Raw genomic sequence first — 20916 nt, 5'->3', positions numbered from 1 at the left:
CAGATCCCCCGAGCCCCGTCACTGTACTTGGGCCGCTTCCGTCGCTTATTTAGCTCGCGTGTTGTCTGTCTCTCTCCCCGCGATCGCCTTCCCTGTGACTCTGCTGCAGCGCCCCTCCCTCCCCTTGCTCTGCATTTTTTTAAAATTTATTTATTTTAACTTTTTTTAATTGTACAGGATAGCATTTATACAAAGCAAAGAAATAAAAAAGCAGTAGTTTTCAAAGCACTCTTCAACAAGTAGTTAGAGGACAGATCCCAGAGTTTGTCATGGGCTACCATGCCATCCTCTCACATTTTTCCTTCCAGCTGCTCCAGAATATAGGAGGCTTGAGAGCTTAAATACTTTTTTGTCATCACAATTGACTTTTTTCCCTTCCTTTTTTTGTGAGCAATAACATATATACAAACAAGCTATAAATTTCAAAGCACAGCACCACAATTAGTTGTAGAACAGATTTCAGACTTTGACATGGGTTACAGTTTCCCAATTTTAGGTTTTTACTTCTAGCTGGTCTAAAATACTGGAGACTAAAAGAGATAGCAACGTACTGATTCAGCGTTCATATTCATTTGTTAAATCCTCTCTTCTCTGTATAACTCCACCATCACCTTTGATCTTTCCATCCCTCTCTCTAGGGGTATTTGGGCTATGGCCATTCCGACTTCTTCATGTTGGACGGGGCTGTCAGTAATATGGGGTAGGGAGATGGAACTAACTGATGTTCTGGAGAGGCTGGGCTAGGTTTCAGGACTTCCTGGTCCAGGGACCCATCTGGAGGTTGTAGGTTTCTGGAAAGTTACTCTAGAGCATGGAACCCTTCTGGAATCTTATATATTGCCCTAGGTGTTCTTTAGGATTAGCTGGAATGGTCCTGGTTGGGGGTTGGCAGGTGATGATGGGTAGCAAGGTCTACCTGAAGCTTGCGTAAGAGCAACCTCCAGAGGAGCCTCTCGACTCTACGTGAACTCTCTTTGCCACCCTTGCTCTGTATTTTTAACTAAAGCACATGCATGACCAGCTGGAGGGAAGTAAAGTGGAGCTGGGCCACACCAGAACCACCCGTGGCTGAGAGGATGGACATGTGGTGCCGTGAAAGGGCCTGTTTCATGGTATCCGGGTGATTCTGTGGACAGCTGGCCGCCTGCCTGGCGTGGACCTCGTTCACTTGGCATCAGTCCAGGCCAGGGGGTAGTGCAGCTCTCATGATTCCATGCCACGTTTCAGCAGCCACCCCCCAGCACAGGGGTTGTGTGGGCATGGGGAGGCCTTGGGGTGGCCCTGGCCCCCCATCCAGCTGTGCTGTGGCTGGTCATGTGGCGCTGCACCTCCAAGTTGGGTAGGGCTCGAGGACGCCTCACTTCCCGAGATGACTGCCGTGGAGTCTGGGCCAGGTTCTTAGGTATTGGGGCTTCCTGGTGACAGCAGCGTCTCCTTTCCCAGGGGTGATAGAGATGAGAAACCAGAGGACAGAGTCCCAAGCACTGGGTAAGAAATAGGAGGTGGGGGCCGGAGCACTGCCCAGGAGGGTCAGGGAAAACCCAGAGGTGTGGGTGCTCTAGCTGAGCCAGAAAGATGGGAAGAGGCAGCGTTGCCTGGCTTAGGGGAGAACATTCCAGGTGGCTAGCTCAGCGGGTACAGGCCCTGGATGGGGGCTTGGGGGCTGTTTGAGGAAGAGAAAGTGCCCAGGGTCAGGCTTTGTGGAGTCAGGCTTTGCTCTGAGGAGGGGGAGAAGCCCTCGGGTTTTGGCTCTGGGGGCAGGGAAGGCATGATTGGATCGCCGTCCCCCAGGGTGACCTGGTTGCTGCTGCCCAGAGTGTGAATCCCTGGGGCTGGAATTGCATGGTCCCCGGGAGGGTCTGTGCCAGGATCGCACATCCTTGTGGTCGGTTCCCGGGTCAGGCAGCAGCCAGGCAGTGCAGGGAGGGTCTCACAGACCTCAAGCAAGACCTCGCATTGTGCAGCCCTGTGACTTACATCGTAGCCAATTCCAGCGGGGGGGGGGGGGTGTGTGTGTGTGAAAAACCATGATGGTGGGCGCCCGGGTCAGTAGGCTCTGGGTGGGAAGGGCCTGGGGCGCAGGCCACGGCCTGGGGCTGGTTTCCAGGGGTGCTCAGGTGGGGCCCAGGCCTTGGGCAGGCTGGGTGTCCCTCTCCCCTGGATGCGAGGAGCTGGGTGAACCAGTGCGGGGTGCACGGTGGGCAGAGCCTGGCCTGGGTGCCCCCTGGCCTGTTGCCTCCAGGCTTGTGCGTGTGTCACCTGGTGGACTGCGACACCCTCTGGGCCTGTGGTGCTGTCCTCTCTGAGATCAGGGAGCTCTGCCAAGAGATCAGAGCGAGAGGGTGGGTGTCGGTTCAGGGCGAGACGGCTCGGGGATGACCCAGTCGGCTGCAGTCACCTACAGATTGGGGAATACAGGGCTCCAGGCAGGGTACCCAGCAGGGTAAAGGGTGGAAGAGGGGGTGCTAGGTGCCAGCCAGTGCAGGGAGCGGGGACAGGGTGGGGACGAAGGAGAGAGGCCTCTGGGAGTCGGGCTGCCTGGAGCCACGTTAGGGTGCCTCAAAGTGACCGCTCTTCCATGCCACGCCCTGAGCCCGAGCCCCTGGGGCTGTCCCAGGAGGGTTGGGGGTCAGTTTCACAGCCAGAGGGTCAGGGCCCACCCCTGGCTGCGCTGCCCCAGGCCATGCTGCCCTGGCCTCCTTGGGGCCTCTTGGGGCCGGTGCCTCGGTGACTCCCACACACGTGTGCCCTCCTCTCACACACGTGTGCCTGGCTCTCACATGTGTGCATGGCTCTTGCCTAGCTCAACATCCACGTCGGTAACATTTCCCTGGTGGACCAGTTCGAGTGGGACATGTCGGAGAAGGAGAACTCGCCCGAGAAGTTTGCCCTGAAGCTGTGCTCAGAGCTGGGGCTGGGCGGCGAGTTTGTCACCACCATTGCCTACAGCATCCGAGGACAGCTGAGCTGGCACCAGAAGACCTACGCCTTCAGGTAGGGGCGTGCTCCCCACCCGCTCGCTGCTCTGCAGGGCCCTTTCGGGGAAGGGCCTCTCCCGGTGTGTGCTGATGCTGTGGGACTGATGCCCTGGCCTCAGGGGGTTCAGCAGCCCTTTGCTCCCTTAGACCACAGGCAGGAATGGCCCCATGGGAGTGAGCTCGTCCTCCTGCTCCTGAGTCTTGGTGGTCTCCTGCCACAGACCAGAAGCCCTGGGGCACAGCCTGTGCTCCCCCATAATGGGTAAATCTAGAGGTAGGGTGCTTTTGGAGACACTTAGCAAGGTGTCTTGCAGAGAGTTGGAGCTCCACCCGTAGGACCCCGAGTTCCTTCCCCCCCACGTCACCCCCACAGTCGTCCCGTGGACTCACCCCCATGGCGCCGTGCCCTGACCGGTGCTCTGTAGTCCCCCACTTCGTCCTCCATCTTTGCCCAGCTGTCCCATATCGGGGCTCTGCTCCTGGTTCTGTGTTAAGCGAGGCACTGCCTGGGAGGGGCACCCCTTTCCCTTCCCTTCGCTTGCTCCGACAGAGATGACATGTGAATCCCGTACTGGCCCAGGTCACCCTGGTTGGTGCCTGCCTGCAGCGTTCAGGCCAGTGGGGGACATGAAGAGTAAGTGGAATGTTCCAGGCCAGTGGCACATGTGCTGCAGGACTGGGATGACCGTCCCGGGGGCTGAGAGCTCACGGCGGGAGCTCAGCCTGCTCTTCCGGAACTGCTGCCCTGTCCTCCAAGCCCCTTTTCAGTGTGAGGATGGGCGGCGCCGGGGTGGGGGCGGGGGCCGCGGGGGCCGCATGCCCCAGCATCTAAACAGGATGTTAGGATTTATTGTGCTCACCAAACTGTCATCAGCCTACATTTGGTAGTCATTACCTAGGCAGGGACTGCAGCTTAAAATGATAGATAGTGGAAAGGACGAAGCAGCTTTTGCAAAGACATGACAGTGAGTGGAGAGTGTCAGTAGGTTTGTGTCTTGGCTTGTTTTCCCAGAGATCCCCAGAGATGGTTCGGTCATAAATCTGAGCGTGAGGTTCCTGGGCCTGGGAAGCGGCTGGGCCCCACGGTGGTCCAGCATCGCCCATCATCCATCATCCCTGTAATCCCCCCAGCTGCCCTGCAGACCAGGGGGTCCCGCCACACGTAGAGGGGGGCTGAACCCAGCGGGGAGGCCCCTGGGCTGGGAGTGGGGGCCCTGCTCAGTGGGCACGGTGGTGGGCTGTCCACTCACCCTGTCCTTGTGTGCTGGCAGCCTGGGAGCTGGTTGAGGGCCCTTGCTGGCGGGAGTTGTCCCTGAGGCCCTATGACATCCCATGATGCTGACACTGTCCCCATGCCTGGTGGTGACTGAGTCACAGCCACGCAGCACCTGGATGCTTCGGTGCTGACACTCCGCCCAGTGACCCTCACTGCCCACCTTTGCAGTCTCTGTGCCAAGCTGGGCCATGTGGGTCATGGGGCTCCCTTCAGGGGGCTGTACTTTTTGGGTCCCTGTTCCCCGACTCAGCACCAAGCCCAGCTCTGGCTGCAGTTCCCGCCATGGCAACGGTGGCATTGGATGGTTCCCACGGGGGTAACCGTCTGCCGGGGACCCGAGGCAGAGAGTGGGTGCTTCCCTTCAGGACCAGAGGCAGGAGGCGGCAGGCAGAAGCTGGGAAGCATAGCTTTGGTGAACCCGAAGAAAGTACATGGGCTTATGAGGTGACTGGAGGCCCCAGGCTCCTAGAGGACAGAGCTGGGGAGAGCGAGGTGAGGATGGGGACGAAGAGGCAGTGGCCAAGAGGCACCGGACGTGGCACACTTTGGGCACCATGGGGCACAGTGCTCTCCTTTAGCCTGTCAGCTACAAGCAGGCAAGGCTGGGGGCATGAAGGGCAGGGACGGAGGGCCTGGGGTGAGGCTGGCTGGCACAGGGTTACTAGGGGTGCCCAAAGGAGGCTGGGGCTCAGGGTGGGGAGGGCTGGGCTCTGGCCAATTGCCCTCTGGGGCCCTCACAGCAGCCTGCCTGCCTGGAGCATGTGCTGGGTGCAGGGGCAGGTTGACCAATGGCCTGAGGGAGGGGGTCAGGCAAGGGTCAGGCTGTGGCCACTTTGGGACCCGATGGGTGCAAGCTGCAGAGGTTACTCCTGAAGCTCCGCCCACCAGCCCTGGCCTGATGACAGGTTTTGTTTGTGTGTATTTTTCATAACAGGCTTATTGAGATAGAATTGACATACATTCTGGTTTGCCTGTTTGAAGGGTCCCCTTCATTGGTTTCTAGTACATTCAGAGAGCTGTACATCCATCACCAGGGTCAACTTCAGGATATTTCACCACTCCACATGGAACCCCACCCCTCAGCAGTTCTTCCCCATGCCCGCCAACTCCCCCAGGCCCTGGCAACCACTCACCTACCAACTACCGCTATGGGTTTACCTATTCCAGACACTTAATATAGATGGAGTCATGTAATACATGTGTTTCGGTGACTGGTTCCTTTCCTCTGCGTCCTGTCTTCAAGGTTCGTCCACGTGGTAGCAGGAAGCAGGACTTCATTCCTTCTTTTGGCCGAGTAATACTCCACAACATGGTTTCCCACGCTTTCCGTGTCCTTTCATCAGTTGGTGGATGCTGGGTGGTTTCCACGCTTTGGGTTATCAAGAGTAGGGCTGCTCTGAACACTGGTGTATGTGCTTTTGTTTGGACACCTGTCTTCAGTTCTCCTGGTTGCATACTAAGCAGTGGAATTGTGGGGTCATATGATAATTCCAAAAGTAACCTTTTGAGGAAGAAGAACTGCCGGACTGTCTCCTGCAGTGGCTGCACTGGGTGTGAGGTTCCAGTTTCCCACCTGTTATTATTCCCCTTTTGGAGCATGCCTACCCTAACAGGTGTGAAGTTGATTTGCATTTCCCTAGTGGCTAATGATGTGCAGCGTCTTTTTGTGTGCTCACTGGCCATTTATGTGCCTTCTTTTGAGAAATGTCTATTTAGATCCTTTGCTCATTTTTTGAGTCCTCTTTTTATTGTTGAGCTCTGAGAGTTCTTTAGGTCTTCCAGGTACAAGTCTCTTCTCACACAAGTGATTGGCAACTAATTTTCTCCCATTCTGTAGGTTGTCTTTTTGCTCTTTCAGTGGTGTCCTTTGAAGCACAGGTTCTTTTCTTTTGGGGTCATTCCTGAGGTCTTAGAGATTTACACCTATGTTCTCTTCTAAGAATTTTATAGTTTTGGCTCTTCCGTTTATGTTTTTGATTCAATTTGAGTTACTTTTTGCCTGAGTGAGGTTGGGGTCCAGCCACGTTCCTTTGCCTATGAATATCCCATTGTCCCAGCACTGTTTATTGAAACGACTTTTATTCTCCATTGGATTGTCGTGGCACTTGTTATGGACCCACTGACCATTGTGGGGGAGTGACATGGGCCTCAGCTCCCCCACCCCGGTTGAGTTGCCCGGGCAGGCAGAAGTTCTCGCCTTCTCCGGACTCCACCAGCCAGGCATCTCAGAGGCGTCAGGCAGTGCAGTCACACCCAAGTGAGCTGCCAGGTGCTCAGCCACCAAGTTAGGCTCCCTGTCACCCAGCTCAGCCCTTCCCTGCTGGCACGTCCATGTCCCGCCTGGACACTATGGGCTTATGGGAATGTCGAGGGTCCCTGGGGACCCGGGAGTCCTCCGATCAGAATTGTGTCTGTGGACTGGGAAGCAGGGGTGGCCTCTATGGATGTCCCAGGGCCTCCTGGAACTCAGGGCAGCATCTTTGCCTGCCTGGCCACCACCCCCCCAACCCCATCAAGCCCTCACCCTGGCTCCCATTCTTCTGTGGCCACTTGAGCAGTTCTTACTTTAGAACAAGCCCGCTGCGGTGCAATCTTCCCAGAGTCATGGGGAGGTAAACAGAGGGGCCGCAGGGAGCAGCTCACGAGCTCTTGTTTAAATCCAGAGAAAAACATGCTTTGCTGCCACAGCATGGACACAGCTCCTTTCACGTCCGCCTCCCTGGGAAGACGGCTCAGGGCTGCGTGCTGATTGATGGGGCTTGGGGCCTGTGGTCTGCCCTGCCTGCATTACCAAGCACAGCACTGGTGGGAGAGGGCTGTCGTGTGTCTGTAGGTGGGGAGGCTGTACTGCCTGGCCCTGGCCTCTGAGTCCTAGCCGAGTATGAGGAGCCAGGGGGCAGGCCGGGTCTGCTGGGGACCTGTGGGCAGGCAGGCCCAGGGCGTCGGTGCACTGATTGGGAACCCCTGAGTCTGTGAGTTTGGCAGCATCAGGCCAGCCTTCCCTGGCACAGGGGTCTGCAGTCACCTTGTAGCATGGCCTTGGGCGCGAGCTACAGGGGCTTGCGAGCTGTGGCCTGGCCCCTCGGCAGCTCTTGCCACCACTCACCTCCCCCGCCCCCCACCCGATCCCTCACAGCAAGGAAGCGTATCCCCGTTTCCCAGCTGAAGGGCCACCAGGGCCACTTGCCCAGGGCTCGGCCTCTTGTTTCACAAAACTCCTAGGCCCGGCCTGCCCCGCTGGTGCTGCTGCCCTCCTTTCCCCAGAACCAGCTGGGCCTGAGCAGGGCCCCTGGCCGCAGGGGGCAGGGCCGGAGGAGGGGCCCACATCCAGGGCCCAAGGCTCGTGGATGAGTAGGGGTGCTCCCTGGGGGCCAGAGTAGGTGCATGCAGGGAAGCGGAGAAGTGCAGCAGGGAAGGGTTGGAGGCGGGCCTGCTGGGGCTGCGTTCTGAAGGGCACGGGCAGATCTGGAAGGTGGTGGGGCCTTAGTTCCACCCAGCATCTGTGGCCTCGACCTTGCCATCCTCCAGGGGAGGCAGGGCCCAGGGCCCCCCCAGCATGGAGTAGGGCAGCCTCTGGGGGTCCAGGGCAGAGGGTGGTGGGCAAGAGACGTGGGTCCAAGCCCACCCTTGGACCCTAAGCACAAGGGGGCTTAGCTTGGGCCCCGGGAAGTGGGCCAGGGGTTGGGGGGGTAACAGTCAAGGCCCCGGCAAGGGTTGGGAGTCTCGGAGGACACCTCCTTCTCTCTGCTCGCCCCCTCCCTGTCTCCGGGTCTCTTGTCCTGATCTGGGGCACTGGGCGGCAGGCGCAGGGCCCAGGAACCCACCTGAAGGAGAGGCCTTCAGGCTTGCTATCTCCGGCCACTCTGCCTGGGGTGGCTGGAGGTCCTGGGCCGCAGGCCCCCCAGCTCCCGCTCTGGTCCCCTGCAGTGAGAACCCTCTGCCCACTGTGGAGATCGCCATCCGGAACACCGGGGACGCCGACCAGTGGTGCCCACTGCTGGAGACCCTGACAGATGCTGAGATGGAGAAGAAGATCCGCGACCAGGACCGCAACACCAGGTACCGGGCAGGCCCTGCGGGGGCTCCTCAGGCACAGCCTGGCAGGGGCAGGTGTCGGGTGGGGGCCACGGCGTCCAGGGGCCAGCCTGGTCACTGCCCCTTCCTGCCCGCAGGCGAATGAGGCGTCTGGCCAACACCGCCCCGGCCTGGTGACCAGCCCCTGGGCCCGCAGGCCAGCAGAGCGTCTCCACATCCCGACCCCCTTCTTCATCTTCTGCAAGGGGCCTGGTGGCCCGGAGCTAACACGGGGACACTGCCCTCCCCTGGGCACACATTCCGTTTGCTGAGCCCCGCTTCCCTCAGTCCCCCTTCTCTGGCAGCAGGAAGAGGCCTGGTTTTGGGTTGTGTTTAGCTGTTGTATAGGAGCTCCAGGCGGGGCCAGCCACACTTCTTAAATAAAAGGCAGTGGTCACATGGCCTTCCTGTGAAACTGTTGTAGAAAAATAAGCATGAGGGGAGAACCCAGGCTGCTGGGCCTGGCTGGGGTGGGGTGGGGTGGGGCAGGGGTGCCAAGGCTGACACGGCAGGGTTCGTACCCTCCTCCCTCCAATCCCAGCTCCCCCAGCCCCCCGCAAAGACCTAGTGCCTTTCCATGGGCCTTGCAGCTTCCACCCAGGCCTTAGAGCAGGTGCTGCTGGGAGCCGACAGCATAGTCCACAGGGGTCGCTCCAGGTGGGGGCCCAGGCCCGGGTGTCCCTGCCCTCCCCCACCTTCCTATGAAATTGCGGCTTCCTGTGTCCAGAGGGTCATGTTGCCCAACTGCGTCCCTTAGAGGGCCCCCTCCCACCACAGAGATCCTGGAGCCCGTCTCCAACCAATTGGCACCTGGCCAGGCACGCGCCTCCCTCCGGCTCTCCGTGGGGTGCAGTGAGTGGGAGCAGCACCCATCAACCAGCATCCAGGCTGGTCGGCCCTGGGGGTCAGCATGCTGGGCAGAGGGGCAGGGACCGCCTCAGCCTCTCAGCTCAGCAGCCTCGCCTGGGTGTGCAGTGCCTTCCTGTGCACGTAACAGGCCCCAGCCCCGACCCCTCCCTGGACCCCAGTGCCCAACTGAGCCTTGAGCCGGGTGGGTTCTCCTTGCCAGCACACAGGACGTGGCACCCCTGGGGAGCCAGCGCTCAGGCCATGCCTGTCTTGAAGATGAGCAGGGCAGGGCTCCACTGTACCCGTGAGGGGCTCGGCCCTTCATCACCCCCACGGCTGGTGGACAGGAGCACCCCCCCCCCCGCCCTTGTCTTGAGCCCCCTGGGCAGACAGGCCCCAGCATGGGGCTGGACAGGGCCCCTGACCTGGGAGAGGCTCAGGGGCTGCATCCTGCTTAGGGGCTGGGAAATGGGGAGAAGGCTTACTTGTTGAGGGTGCCTGTGGGGATTAGGAGAGTGCTGGGTGGGGTAGGGGCACCCACAGATGGCGTGGACAGCCTGGCCCCTTGGCCGACTGTCAGCGAACAAGAGCCCTAGGTCGAGTTAGGGCACACCTGATGCCCTAGCAGGGACAAGAACCCCAAGGTAGACATCTGGGAGCCCACAGCTCTGCTGGACATCCTCAGGCAGGTGACTTGCCCTCTCTGGGCCTCCCATCCTGTCACCCCGTTTGGGCTGAGGGCTGCACTTGGTGCCACCCTAGGGGCAGGCAGGTGGGCAGGGGCAGGTTGGGTGCCGAGTGGCACCAGCCCAGGGCTGTGGCCTGCCAAGGTGGAGAAGCCAGTGTGGAGGGCCCGCAGGTGTAGGTCACTGTTTATTCGGGTCAGTCCTGGGCGCCGGAAGCCCCTCCCCCGGCTCTCACTGCTGTGGGGGCGGCAGTTCCAGCTGATCCTCTCGGAGGGGCAGGTAATCGGGGTCCTCCTCTGGGGTGTCCAGGAGTAGCTTCCTGCAGGGAGGACCACCCTGAGCCAAGGCCAGCACCAGGCCTCCCAGGGGTGGGAGCTATCCGTGGGAGGGGCGGGCTGCCGCCTCCAGGACTCACAGGAAGCCCGGGGTCAGCAGCAGCCTCTTGCCTCCGGGCTGACTGGGGAAGACATCCTCCAAGTAGTAGTAGATGTGGCCCACGCTGATCCCTGTGGGAGACATGCCACCTGCCATGCCACCCTCCACAGCCAGCAGAGCCCGCTCCCGTCGATGGCCCCCCTTCAAGACAGGCCCCCAAGGATGGGTGCCCCAAGGCCTTCCACACTGCCTGCCAGCCCGGGCCGTCCCTGCAGGACGGGCACAGAGGGCATGGACTTGGGTGGCATGTGGGGCGGGCAGTGCCTGGGAAGCCGCCAGCCAGGATGGTGCAGGAATAGGGGCCCGGGGTGGGGAAGGCCTCACCCAGCAGGTCCACGAGGATGGAGTTACCCAGCAGCACCGAGAAGCTCAGGAGCGCCCAGGGCAGGAAGGGCGCCTGGAAGGTGACGAGGCCCAAGAAATTGACCCTCAGTTGGGGGCTGCGGCGGCTCCACACGTACACCAGCATGGCCATGAGTGCCTGGCCCAGGAAGAACAGGCTGCCCAGGAGCCCCAGCAGCTTGCCGCAGTCAAGGGGGCCAGGGGGCCTGGCTGGTGCAGTTGGTCCCAGGGCCTCCCACCCAAACCCTGCTCCTTCCTTCGGCGCCCTCCCAGGCGATCTGCCCTGTGCCTCTCCACTCCACCCCAGTGCCCACTCGGCCCTGGCCCCCTGGCTTTCAGGGCTCCCCTGGGCACGTGCCCTGCATCCTTGCTAATACTGCAAGGAAGATTGGGGGCACCCCACCCTCCCGGAGCCAGCAGCGCGGTGGGTGCCCGGCCTCCCCAGCTAGCACAGCGACTCTACCTGCCCGGCCTGCCCAGCGCCCCCTGTTCGCCCCGCCGCGGCTCCAGAGCCCAGAGAAGGATACGGTGATGAGGATGCCCCCGAAGAGCAGCATGCAGACGAAGTCGGCCGTGCGCCCGCGGAAGGAGCCCTCCTCCAGCAGCCGGCAGTAGCGGAACCTGCGCCTCGTATAGGAAGCGGCGCCCGGCAGAGGCCTCAGTTTCCCCGCTCCCGGCCCTCCCCTCCCGGTGGGCCCGCCCCCGCCCCGCCCAGGCCCGCGCCGCCAGGATACACAAAGAGCATGTTGAAAAAGAAGCTGAATCCCAGGGGTCCGAAGAAGAGGAAGTTGGTGACGAGCCTCCAGACCTATGGTGGATGGCAGTCAAGCTGTGGGTGGACCCGACCGGCAGGTGCCAGGGGCGGGGCGGGCAGATGTCAGGGACTGGGCGGGGCCGGCAGGTGCAAGAGGGCGGGGAGGGGACGGCAGATGTCAGGGTCTGGGCGAGGCCGGTAGGGGCAAGGGGGCGGGGCTGGGCCGGCAGGTGCCCGGGTCGGGGCGACCTCACCTGGAACTTCCGGAACACGAGGTGCGGGTTGAAGTAGAGCTGGAAGGGGCTGAGGAGTTCCAGCTGCTGCGGAACCAGGGGCGCGTCAGGGGCTGTCCGGGGCCCAGGCCCGCCACGCGCTGCCCCAACCAGCCAGCCCCTTGGCGATGCTGTAACCATGGTGACGCCCCGCCCGCTCACCACGGCGGCTGTGGTGAGTACACAGGCCGCGGTGTAGACCCGCGTCACCGCCGGCACCTGCAGGAACTCGGCCGCCAGGCCCTGCCACGCCATTGACCCTTCTCAGACCCTCGCTACCGGCTGTGCCGCGCGCGAGTTCTTTAACCCGCCGCCGAGCTCCGCCCCACTCCCGCTGTCCACCAATCCTCGTCGAATGCGCAAACTGGAAGGCGGGGCCCTGGTCCCGGTGGCCAATGAGAAGAGGAAGCGAGCCGCCGCGGGGAGCGTGGAGTTGTGGGCCGGTCGAGATCGCTGGCCAATGAGTGGACCCCGGGTCGCGCACGTGGCGCTTGTTGTGGTAGCGTGGCGGCGGCGCGGGAGACCTTTTGGCCAATGAGGGGCCGATCCCTTCGGGGCGTTCTAGGGGGGACCAATAGCGAGGACCCACGGAGCGCCGTGGGGGCGGGGCGAAGGGTGGGGTTGCGTGAAGAGGCTTGGCGGGGGCGGGGGTGGTGGAGGCGAAGCGCAGTGGGCGGGGCTTCCGCTTCCTTGGGAGAAACCGAGCCTGCTGAGACAAGGTCCCCCAGACGTGCCCACGTGTCCCCACCCGGCCAGGGCCCCGCCCTAACATGCCGACTCCTGTTGGGGGGCTTTTTGGGGGTCCTGCCAGACGAGCGGGCCGGGTTGGGGGTGGTGAGCCGCCCCCTGCGCGGGAGGATAGCCTGTCCAGGGTAGGTGGAACTCCATTCATTCGTGCATTTATTGAGGACCTACTGTGTGCCCGGCGCTGCGGCCATTCCTGGGGACACAGCAGCCACCCCAAGGAGGTGTCTCGTACGGGGGAGGGGGTGGGCGGGGGCTGCGCCACAGGCAGGTAGTGACAGCTCAGAGCGGTGCCCCGTCGCCCCTGGCTGCCACGTGGACAGAAGGCTGCAGACCGGTCGGGGAGGAATCAGTGAGCAGGTGGAGACGGCCAGGGACAGGGAGGCTCAGACAGAGTGGGATGGGGTTTACCTAGAGACGGGGAGCACCGAGGGGGGAGCGCTTTTGGCTCAGGGGCCAGGAGGGGTCTGGCTACATATAGGGATACAGCAGGAGGGTCCCCTTTCCACGGGCCGGGCTGGATGTAGGGGTGGGGGGAGGGGCTGCAGATGGGGGACTTCCGACCAAGGTCATGTTGGGGGAGGGGCGGGGCGGGACAGAGCAGACTTCTCTTGGCAGCGGGACAGAGATGCCCTCCACCCGGATGTCAGAGCCGGCGCCCGACTGGCGAGAAGGAGTAGGCTAGGTGGGAGGGTCGGGTTTCGGAGGGGGCTGGGGTGCATTCCTTGCCTGCAGACACTCAGCAGGCTCTTGCCCACCATCCACCCAGGGTCAGGCCTGGGCTAACGGGAGGGGCTGCCGTTGTCAGTTGTCAACGAGGGTGTCCCTCTCCCCTTCGATGGGTCCCCAACCCCCACCCCAATAAGGCAGGCCCGGGATTAGGGGACCTGCATTCCTGGGAGGCTGCGAGCCTAGGGCAGGGTCAGCAGGGTCAGCTGGTGCTGGGAGGAAGCCAGGCTGGACCCCGGGGGAGCAGGGGCTGGTCTGAGCTCTGGAGTAGCCTCAGATGGGGAAACTGAGGCCCAGCAGGAGACAGAGCAGGGCCTGGGGCAGACCCTTTCTTGCCCAATTTTTAGCCAAGGTGGTGGATTCTTTTGCCCAATGCCCTCAAACAACAAATTCCCAAGATCCCAGGGTTTCAAAGAGAGTAAGAGTTTATTGCTAAGTGCAAAACAGGAGATCAGATGGCTTATCAGCCCAAAATAGGTTTATGGTATCAAAAGATGGGCAGGTTTTAGGATAACGAGCACCTTGGCCCCAGATGATGTCATTAGAAGTGAGCTAATTATTGAGCATGTGCAGATTGCTTGCATGCTTAATCACTGAATGTATGTAAGAAATGGTGGCCTTAATAGGATGATGGGTGTGATTTTTAGCATTATATATCGGTGATTTACAGGTTAAAGTCTAAGCTACTGTGCGTGTCAGGTGGGCCCATTTTGGTTAGATCCAGCCTCGGTTATGAAGATAGGTTTGGGCTTGGGGTGGGTTAGTTCTGGGCTGACTGGAGAGCCTTCATGAATAAACATTAGGGGCTCACTTTCAAAACCACAAGACTCTAAAGCTGGAAAACTGGATACCTGGGTACAAGTGAGGACCAGTCACAAGGTTTTTACAAATCACAAGGGCATGAGATAAAGACTATACAATCCTTATCAGAAATCAAGGCAGCTGGATGACACTTTAGAGATTTCAGATATTTCACTCTGTCTATTCCAATATACCAAATAAGCAAAAGGGAACATCTATATAATGATTCAGCAATCAAAATCATCCCTTAAATCCTAACTTCTCAGTTACACAGTCACAGGCGAGGACAGTCACATTCTGCTGACACCAGGTCAAGTCCGCTCGGACCCGCAGACCCTCGGACCCCTCTGGACATTTATTGATGGAGAGAAGCCCAGGCCATGGTTCATTGCTAGGGACCTAGGGGCAGAGTCCGTGGGTTGGACACAAACACCTGTTTGGTGTCTGCCCTAAGCATCAGGGCAATAGAGAGCTGCCAGCTGGGCCCACCTTCTCTCTCCTGGTCTGAGGATGGCGGGCAGGGGCAGGGAAATTTTCCCCCAGTGCCAAGGGGATGGGCCCGGTGGCACGAGGCATCCATGAGCCCTGCTCCCCAGGCTATTTCCCTGCCGGCTGCAAAGCTGGGAGCCCAGGATTTCCAGGTCCATCGGCGCCCCACCTGGAAACCCAGACCTCCCATCCAAGCCTCTTGCAGTGCCTAAAAGCAGGACAGCCCCCTGTGACAAGCCCTCAGTGAACCAGAAACCCGGGGTCATCCCTGGTCTCCCTTGCCCTGAACCCCACATTGAAAAGTGCTCTCAATGCTCCCTTGTCCATTCATCCTTATGACTCTGCTACCTCCTCCTCAGGCCTCAACTGCTCTCTTCTGAGCCTAAGATGATCTGTTAAAAGCAGAACGTGTTATCAGTACCACTGAAACGCATACTGGAAAGTGGTTAAAGGGAGAAATTTTACGTTGTGCATATGTTACCACAATAAGAGTTTTGTTTTTTTTTTTAATATTGAAAAAAAAGCAGGGAGGAAGGGAGGCTGGTGGAAATGCCTCCTTCCCCAGGAAGCCCTCCCTGCTTACCCCGACTGGAGCCCACTTCTCTTTTTTTAGGGCCCTGAGCACCTAGTTTTCTTTTAACTTTTTGAATTGTATAATGTACCAGATATACAAAGCAATGATAGAAAAGGCACTCGTTTTCAAAGCAAACTTCAACAAACAGTTTCAGAACAGATCCCAGAGTTTGTCATGGCCCACCATTCCACCATCTTAGATTTTTCCTTCTAGCTGCTCCAAAACACTGGAGGCTGGAAGGAATATATACATAGTGATTCAACAGCCATACACGTTTGTTAAATCCTATTCTCTGCTATACCTCCTTCTTCTTCTCCTCTGATCTTTCTCCCAATCTACAGAGATCTTTGGGCCATGCCTGTTCTGACTTTTTCATGTTGAGAAGGAGTGTCCACACTCGAGGATAGGGGGATGGAATGAACTGATAATCTTAGGAGAGGCTGGTCCCTCTGGGTTTCAGGATTCATCTGATCTAGGAACCTTCCAGGAGTTAGATATTCCAGGAAAGGCAAACCTAAGTGCATGGACCCTTTTTGGAGGCTCAGTTCGAGCCCCAGGTGTTCTTAAGAGTCAACAGGAAATACTTAGTTTTTCAATGTAATTTTTTCCAAAGGCGATAGTCTGGGTATGGGGTGGAGGTCCCTGGCCATTTCCTCTTGACACCATGGCACCTTAAGCTTAAGCCCTCCTCTGTCAGCCCCCCCCACACACACACAGCTGCCCTCCCCACTCGTGCCCCCTCCCCCGGTCGCAGTGGGTGGGCTCCTCTGCAGCCCCAGTGGCCCCTCCCGGGAGCAGCTGTGACCCCGCTGGCCCTTCTTGGCTGTGCTGTGGGGTATTTTTAGCCCCGAATCCAGAACTCATGTGACAGCAGCTGCTCAGGGCCAAGGCCGGAGAAGAGCAAATCGTCCAGGTGTGCTGCTTCAAGGTCAGGGGCGGTGGGCTCGGGCCCTCTGAACTTGGACTTTCCAGCAATAACAAGTCCCCGGGTCGGGTGTTGGTGGGGTGGGAAGAGGCAGTGCAGAGCACAGAGCCAGAGCAAGCATTTAGTTGGGCCAAGGCATGGGGTAGGGATTACAGCCTGTGCAAAGATCCTGAGATGGCTTGGGGGACCGGGGTCAGAAAGAAGGTGATAGGGGAGGAGGGTAGGGGGCCTGTACATGCCTCCCAAGGTTGGAAAGAACCCAGGGCCCTGCTTGGTTGTGCCCTTTGCCCACAGGGAGAGCTTTTAAGTGGCTGCAAGTATGAGGAAGGGGATACGAGTTGGAGCAGCTGTTGGGGCAAATGTGATGGCAGCGGTTTGGGAGCAGATGGGTCAAAGAGGTCCGAGCCCCAGACCTTGAAGGAGGGGAGGCATAGAAGGGGTTGGTTGACATCCCCACTCTTAGCTAGCCCTGGCCCTGTGTGGCCCCTCTGGACAGCCAGGGAAACTGAGGCTGGGGTCGGGTGGGGGTGGCTCACTCGTGGTGGATTCAGGAAGGAGCTGCCTGTCTGCCTGTGACTGTCCCACCTCCTGAACCCGAACCCCAGCCACTGGGGACAGCCCGATTTGATGGCATCCCCTTCCTCTCCCCCCTCTCGCCCCCTGCCCCCATCCAAAATGCACTCATCAGCATTTCGGATTTGGGTCTCACCCCCCCCCCAGGCACCCCCTCTTCCCTTCCAGATGTGGTCACAGCTGGCTGCACCCATGTGTATTTTTAGAGCAGCCAACCGCAAGACATTCTTTCCTTCTAATTAAGATGGCTTCAAACCTCTGGTTGCCATCAGCCCCGACTGTGCAGCCATCAAATATCAAAGGGGGCGGCAGGAGGGGCTCTGGAAGCTGGGTGTCAGGAATGTGGGTTTCCTTTTAACCTTTAAGTTGCAAATGAGACCCAGAACCTGAGCTGATGCCAGCTCCATGGAGGAGGCCCATGCGGGGTTTGGGGTGCAGTTTGCAGGAACTGCCCCAGGGCCTTGTCACCTCCTTTAAGGAGGCCCCCCCAACCCACCCCTTTTCACCCATCCCCCCGCCCCCTTGCAACAGCTAGGCCTGACTGGGGTTAGGAGAGGACCAGGTCCCTGACCTCATGATGCCCAGCCCAGGGAGAGCTTGAGGATGCAACCATTCTCAAAGAGCATGACTGGGCCACCCTGGATGTCAGCAGGCCAGCTCCCAGCAAACTGGACACTCATGGGTGTTGCCGCAGACTGGGGACCAAAGCTTTAAGGGATGATTTTGGTTGCTGAAACATCATATAGATGTTCCTTTTTTGCTTTCTGGTATATTAGAGTGGCCAGAGAGAAATGCCTGAAATCTCTAAATTGTTATCCTGCTGCCTTGGTCTCTAATAATGGTTGCACCGCCTCTATCTCGTGCCCTTGTGATTGTACAAACCTTGTGACTCACTCTCACTTATACCCCTTTATCCTGTATTTCAGCTTTAGAGTCTTGCAGTCACTAAAGTCAGCCCTTAATGTTTATTCATGAAGGGTCCTGGGTCAGCCCAGAGCTAATCTACCCCAAGTTCAAAGTTATTTTGATAATCAAGACTGGATCTAACCAAAGTGGGCCCACCTGACATGTGCAGTAGCTTAGACTTTAACCTATAAGTCACCCAGACCTCATTACAATACTAAAAATCACACCCATCATCATACTAAGGTCACCATTTTATTAAATACTTTCAAATTTCCTCTAACTGCATCATCTGGGGAGGCTGTGCTTATTACCCTAAACCCTGCCCATCTGTTGATGCTCTAAAACCATCAAAGTTACTGCAGTTTGGGGAGACAGATTTTGGGGTCACCGGGTCTGCTGCTCTCCTGCTTTGCACCTAGGAATAAACTCTTTCTCTCTCTGAAGCTCCCGGGTCTCGGCAATTGGTCATTTGAGCGCATCGGGCATAAGAATCCTCCGCCTTTGTTCGGCTTCACAGCCTGGATCCCTGCCCCAGCGCTCCTGGAGCAAAGGAGGGGTCCGGTCCGAGCATGCAGCCAGGACTCCCGCTACCATCCAAGGCGCTGCTGGCCCACCTGGCACGGCCTGGACGGGGCACGAGGACGGAGGAACTGAAAAAGCCCGCGGTGGGGGTGGGGATGGAGTGCGCGAGGCAGAGAAGGGGGAACCCAGAGGAAACGGGACACGGGCCCGGGCCCCCCTTGTTCCACTGGGTGACGGCGCTCGGCGGTGCCACTTCCACAGAGCGCGGGCTCTGTCGCCCCCGCGCGGCCCCAGGTCTTGGGGGGCGTTAGGGAGAGCCGGGGCGGGGCTCAGTCAGTAGGGGGCGGGGCCTGGTGGAGCGGGCGGGGCCTGGTGGAGCGGGCGGGGCTGACCGTGGCAGACTCGCCCAGCTGCGTCCCGAGCGCGAGCTCGCGGTTAAGGACGCGGGTGTTTTCCGGAGGGTCCCGGGGGAGAGCAGAAGGGCCTGCCCACCCGTGGCGGAGCTCGAACCGGAGGGAGTCTATCTCGGCTTCAGATTTCGCAATATCGATTACTTTTAATAGTGTGTGCCGTGTACCGACGGCAGATCCGCTCTGGGCCTCAGTTTCCCCGTCTGCAGAGTGAGGGGCCTGAGGGAGCCCGCCCCTCCTGCCCCGGGCCCCCGCCCTCTCACCTGGGAATCGGAGGCCAGGTGAGAATGAAATGCAGGAAGTTGAGCGCTGGGAGGGCTCTGGGGAATGTTCTTTCGACTCCCTGCAATTCCCGAGAAAGAGCAGCTCTGCCGGAGCTCTCCCACCGAGGGTTTCCCTCGGGGCCGAAGCCACCCGTGTAGGGGCAGGGTGTGGCACGATTAGAAGTCAGCACCTGGCGCCAAAGGGGGCGGGGGCGGGCACGCCCTGCCACCTTCCCGCGCAGCCGTCACTGTAGCATGCTCAAGATTCAATTCCGGGGGGTGGGGGGCAGGTAAATGTCTGCCCCATAGAAAGCTTGCACTTCCTGTCTTAAGAGTCATAATTAATGGTTGGGACACTGAGAACCTGACCCAGCGAGGAGAGGGGCTGGGGGTGGCGGGAGGTATCCAGGAAGCATGTCAGGGTGGGGTCAGCTGGAGGAGGTCAGGATCAGGATGGTAAACTCCGTTCTGTATTTGCTACTGATCCCAGCGCGTGCCCCCACGCTTTTGCTACAAAATCGCATGCACAGACAGTGTGAGGCGCGTTTACTGCCCAACTTTTTATAAAGTTATTACAGGGTATGCACCTTGAGATAATTCCGGCCAGCATAAACACAGCATGCATTTGTTTTGCTTGTTTCCTTCTCTTATTTTTGTTTGCAGCATCCCTTTTAAAACACCATGCCTTTTTTGTTAATTTTTTTTATTTAAGAAAATAAGCAAAACACTTAGAACCACCAAAAATGTATATCTTAGTTACCTTAACCACAGGCATATTTAAATAAAGTATCCATATAATCATTGTAAAGCCTGTGCTTGCACAGTAAGTTTCATAACCCAATTTAAAGTTGAGGCAACAAGGAAAAAATCTACATATTCAGATAGCTAAATTGGATACCATTTGATCAGCTGTCAAAATTGTGAATGTTCTCAAACTATCAAGTAGAAAGTTCTTACAAATATCTTCACTGCTATAGTAATGACCTGTCACTAAATATTTTCCTGATTTCAGGAAAACATGAAGATACAAATATTTTAACAATTAGTATATGGAAATCTTAACCACCTAAAATGGATCTTAGTTATTCATAGGCAAATTAAAGAAAAAAATCTAAGTAATCATTGTAAAGCCTGTTTAACATCACGCATTTTTAAGGAAAATTAAAGCCATGTGTGTTTTGAACAAATAAACCTATCTAAATAGAATATTAGCAGTCGAAACCAACCATGAGCTGATGGCAACAATGACAACATTAGGTGCAAGTTGTGTTTACTTCAAGAATCCCAGGTCGGATTACCCTTGGGAAAATCTGTGGCTGAAAACGATGTCATAATCAGATTAAAAGAGAAAAGCCATATGACTACCTTAATAGATGCAGAGAAAAAAGCCTGCAATAAGGTACCCATTCATGATCATTGCGAAGATCTTATTTGTTGCATTTTCCCTTAAAAAAAAAAAAACGCCCAGGGTTTTTAGAAATCACGGTTCAGACAAGCAAAAAATTAAATGGAAACCAAGCCCGGGCAACAGAAATGCTTGCAGTTACGACCTTTCTCGGGAGTGCTCAGATGATTTAAGGTCACTTTCAGCTCTGGTTTTCTATGATCACAAATAGCATCTTTGGCAAGGCTGGTTTCAGTCTGGCCTTCCACCGACTCCCGGATTCCAAGCAGGACTCCTGAGCAGCCCCGGGGAATAAAAGATTAACCCGGCCTCGTGGACTCCGGGTCCCCGGCCGCCACCCTGGCCGCGCCCGCCCCTCTCCCGGTGGGTTCCCGGCGGCAACCCGAGCCCCGTTTCCCTCGCCGCCTTCCGCCAAGTCACCGGCTCTGCCCTGGACCGACAGATGAGAGCGCTCCAAAGACTGGTGGGTCTGTCCTTCGGTCCTTCCTAAGTCTGTCCCTTGTCTGGGAAGGGGTGGGGGGCGCCTGGGGCGGGGGCGTTCCGTGCAGCCTCGGGGGTTCGTCTCTGGGGTGCAGGGGCGCCAGGTGGGGTGGAGGTGAGGGGTCCGGAAGGCTGGGGCGAGGCCTGGGGTAGCGGGAGAGGGGGCCGAGGGTCGGAGTGGGATTTCGGGGTGGGGAGAGCGGGGATCAGAGGTGCGCGCTGGAGCCTGCAGGGGCTGCGGCAGGGGGCTGGCCAGGATGACCTCGGACCAGAGTTCCCTTCCTGTCTAGAGACGAGCCTTGGGCTCGGCCGGATAAGGATGGAGCGGCTTTCAGCCTTACAGGGCGAAAAGGGCCGGTTGTAGGATGCACAGGAGCGGCCGTCACGGCCAGATATGCAGGTGACCCTCCCGCAGCGAACACCCCGCCC

General features: G+C 58.4%; 3 protein-coding genes across 9 annotated transcripts in view; 2 read left to right on the top strand and 1 right to left on the bottom strand.

Annotated features, from left to right (window-relative positions):
• SMARCB1 (SWI/SNF related BAF chromatin remodeling complex subunit B1) overlaps positions 1 to 8743 on the top strand; it is a 30007-nt gene extending 21264 nt beyond the window's left edge. For both annotated transcript variants that reach the window (XM_077160222.1, XM_077160221.1), the window contains exons 7-9: positions 2804 to 2994; positions 8182 to 8313; positions 8427 to 8743. In XM_077160222.1, coding sequence (XP_077016337.1) covers positions 2804 to 2994; positions 8182 to 8313; positions 8427 to 8466 — 363 coding nt within the window. In that variant the 3' untranslated portion in view covers positions 8467 to 8743. The remainder of the gene's footprint in view (positions 1 to 2803; positions 2995 to 8181; positions 8314 to 8426) is intronic.
• A 1294-nt stretch (positions 8744 to 10037) lies between these two features.
• Positions 10038 to 12030, bottom strand: DERL3 (derlin 3). Of its 4 annotated transcripts, none has more exons than XM_077160226.1 (7): positions 11886 to 12030; positions 11649 to 11711; positions 11375 to 11448; positions 11168 to 11261; positions 10623 to 10818; positions 10279 to 10369; positions 10038 to 10182 (listed from the first exon to the last, which is right to left on the bottom strand). In XM_077160226.1, the coding sequence occupies exons 1-7, from the start codon at positions 11919 to 11921 to the stop codon at positions 10095 to 10097; spliced, it is 642 nt and encodes a 213-aa protein (XP_077016341.1). In that variant the 5' UTR covers positions 11922 to 12030; the 3' UTR covers positions 10038 to 10094. The 4 variants fall into 4 exon arrangements, with proteins under 4 accessions (XP_077016341.1, XP_077016339.1, XP_077016340.1 ...); XM_077160224.1 differs by having other exon boundaries at positions 11829 to 12029; XM_077160225.1 differs by having other exon boundaries at positions 11649 to 11714; positions 11886 to 12029.
• Positions 12031 to 12370: 340 nt separating this feature from the next.
• The window catches only part of SLC2A11 (solute carrier family 2 member 11), a 29688-nt gene continuing 21142 nt past the window's right edge, over positions 12371 to 20916 (top strand). For all 3 annotated transcript variants that reach the window (XM_077160213.1, XM_077160214.1, XM_077160212.1), the window contains exons 1-2: positions 12371 to 12538; positions 20219 to 20470. In XM_077160213.1, the coding sequence (XP_077016328.1) occupies positions 20450 to 20470 (21 nt within the window). In that variant the 5' untranslated portion in view covers positions 12371 to 12538; positions 20219 to 20449. The remainder of the gene's footprint in view (positions 12539 to 20218; positions 20471 to 20916) is intronic.

This window comes from Tamandua tetradactyla, chromosome 5 (genome assembly GCF_023851605.1).
Source record: "Tamandua tetradactyla isolate mTamTet1 chromosome 5, mTamTet1.pri, whole genome shotgun sequence".
NCBI classification, from domain to species: Eukaryota; Metazoa; Chordata; class Mammalia; order Pilosa; family Myrmecophagidae; genus Tamandua; species Tamandua tetradactyla.
Note: the sequence above shows the minus strand (reverse complement) of the source record. Positions and strands in the feature narration are given on the sequence as shown.

What these genes read in the sequence shown, in the direction of transcription:
- DERL3 (XM_077160223.1), bottom strand. Translation starts at nt 11,921, where the DNA reads ATGGCGTGGCAGGGCCTGGCGGCCGAGTTCCTGCAGGTGCCGGCGGTG. An exon ending in TTTTTCAACATGCTCTTTGT is followed by an intron (nt 11,262 to 11,374) that starts GTATCCTGGCGG and finishes TACGAGGCGCAG; the next exon opens with GTTCCGCTACTGCCGGCTGC. An exon ending in TCGGGGGCATCCTCATCACC is followed by an intron (nt 10,819 to 11,167) that starts GTATCCTTCTCT and finishes GACTGCGGCAAG; the next exon opens with CTGCTGGGGCTCCTGGGCAG.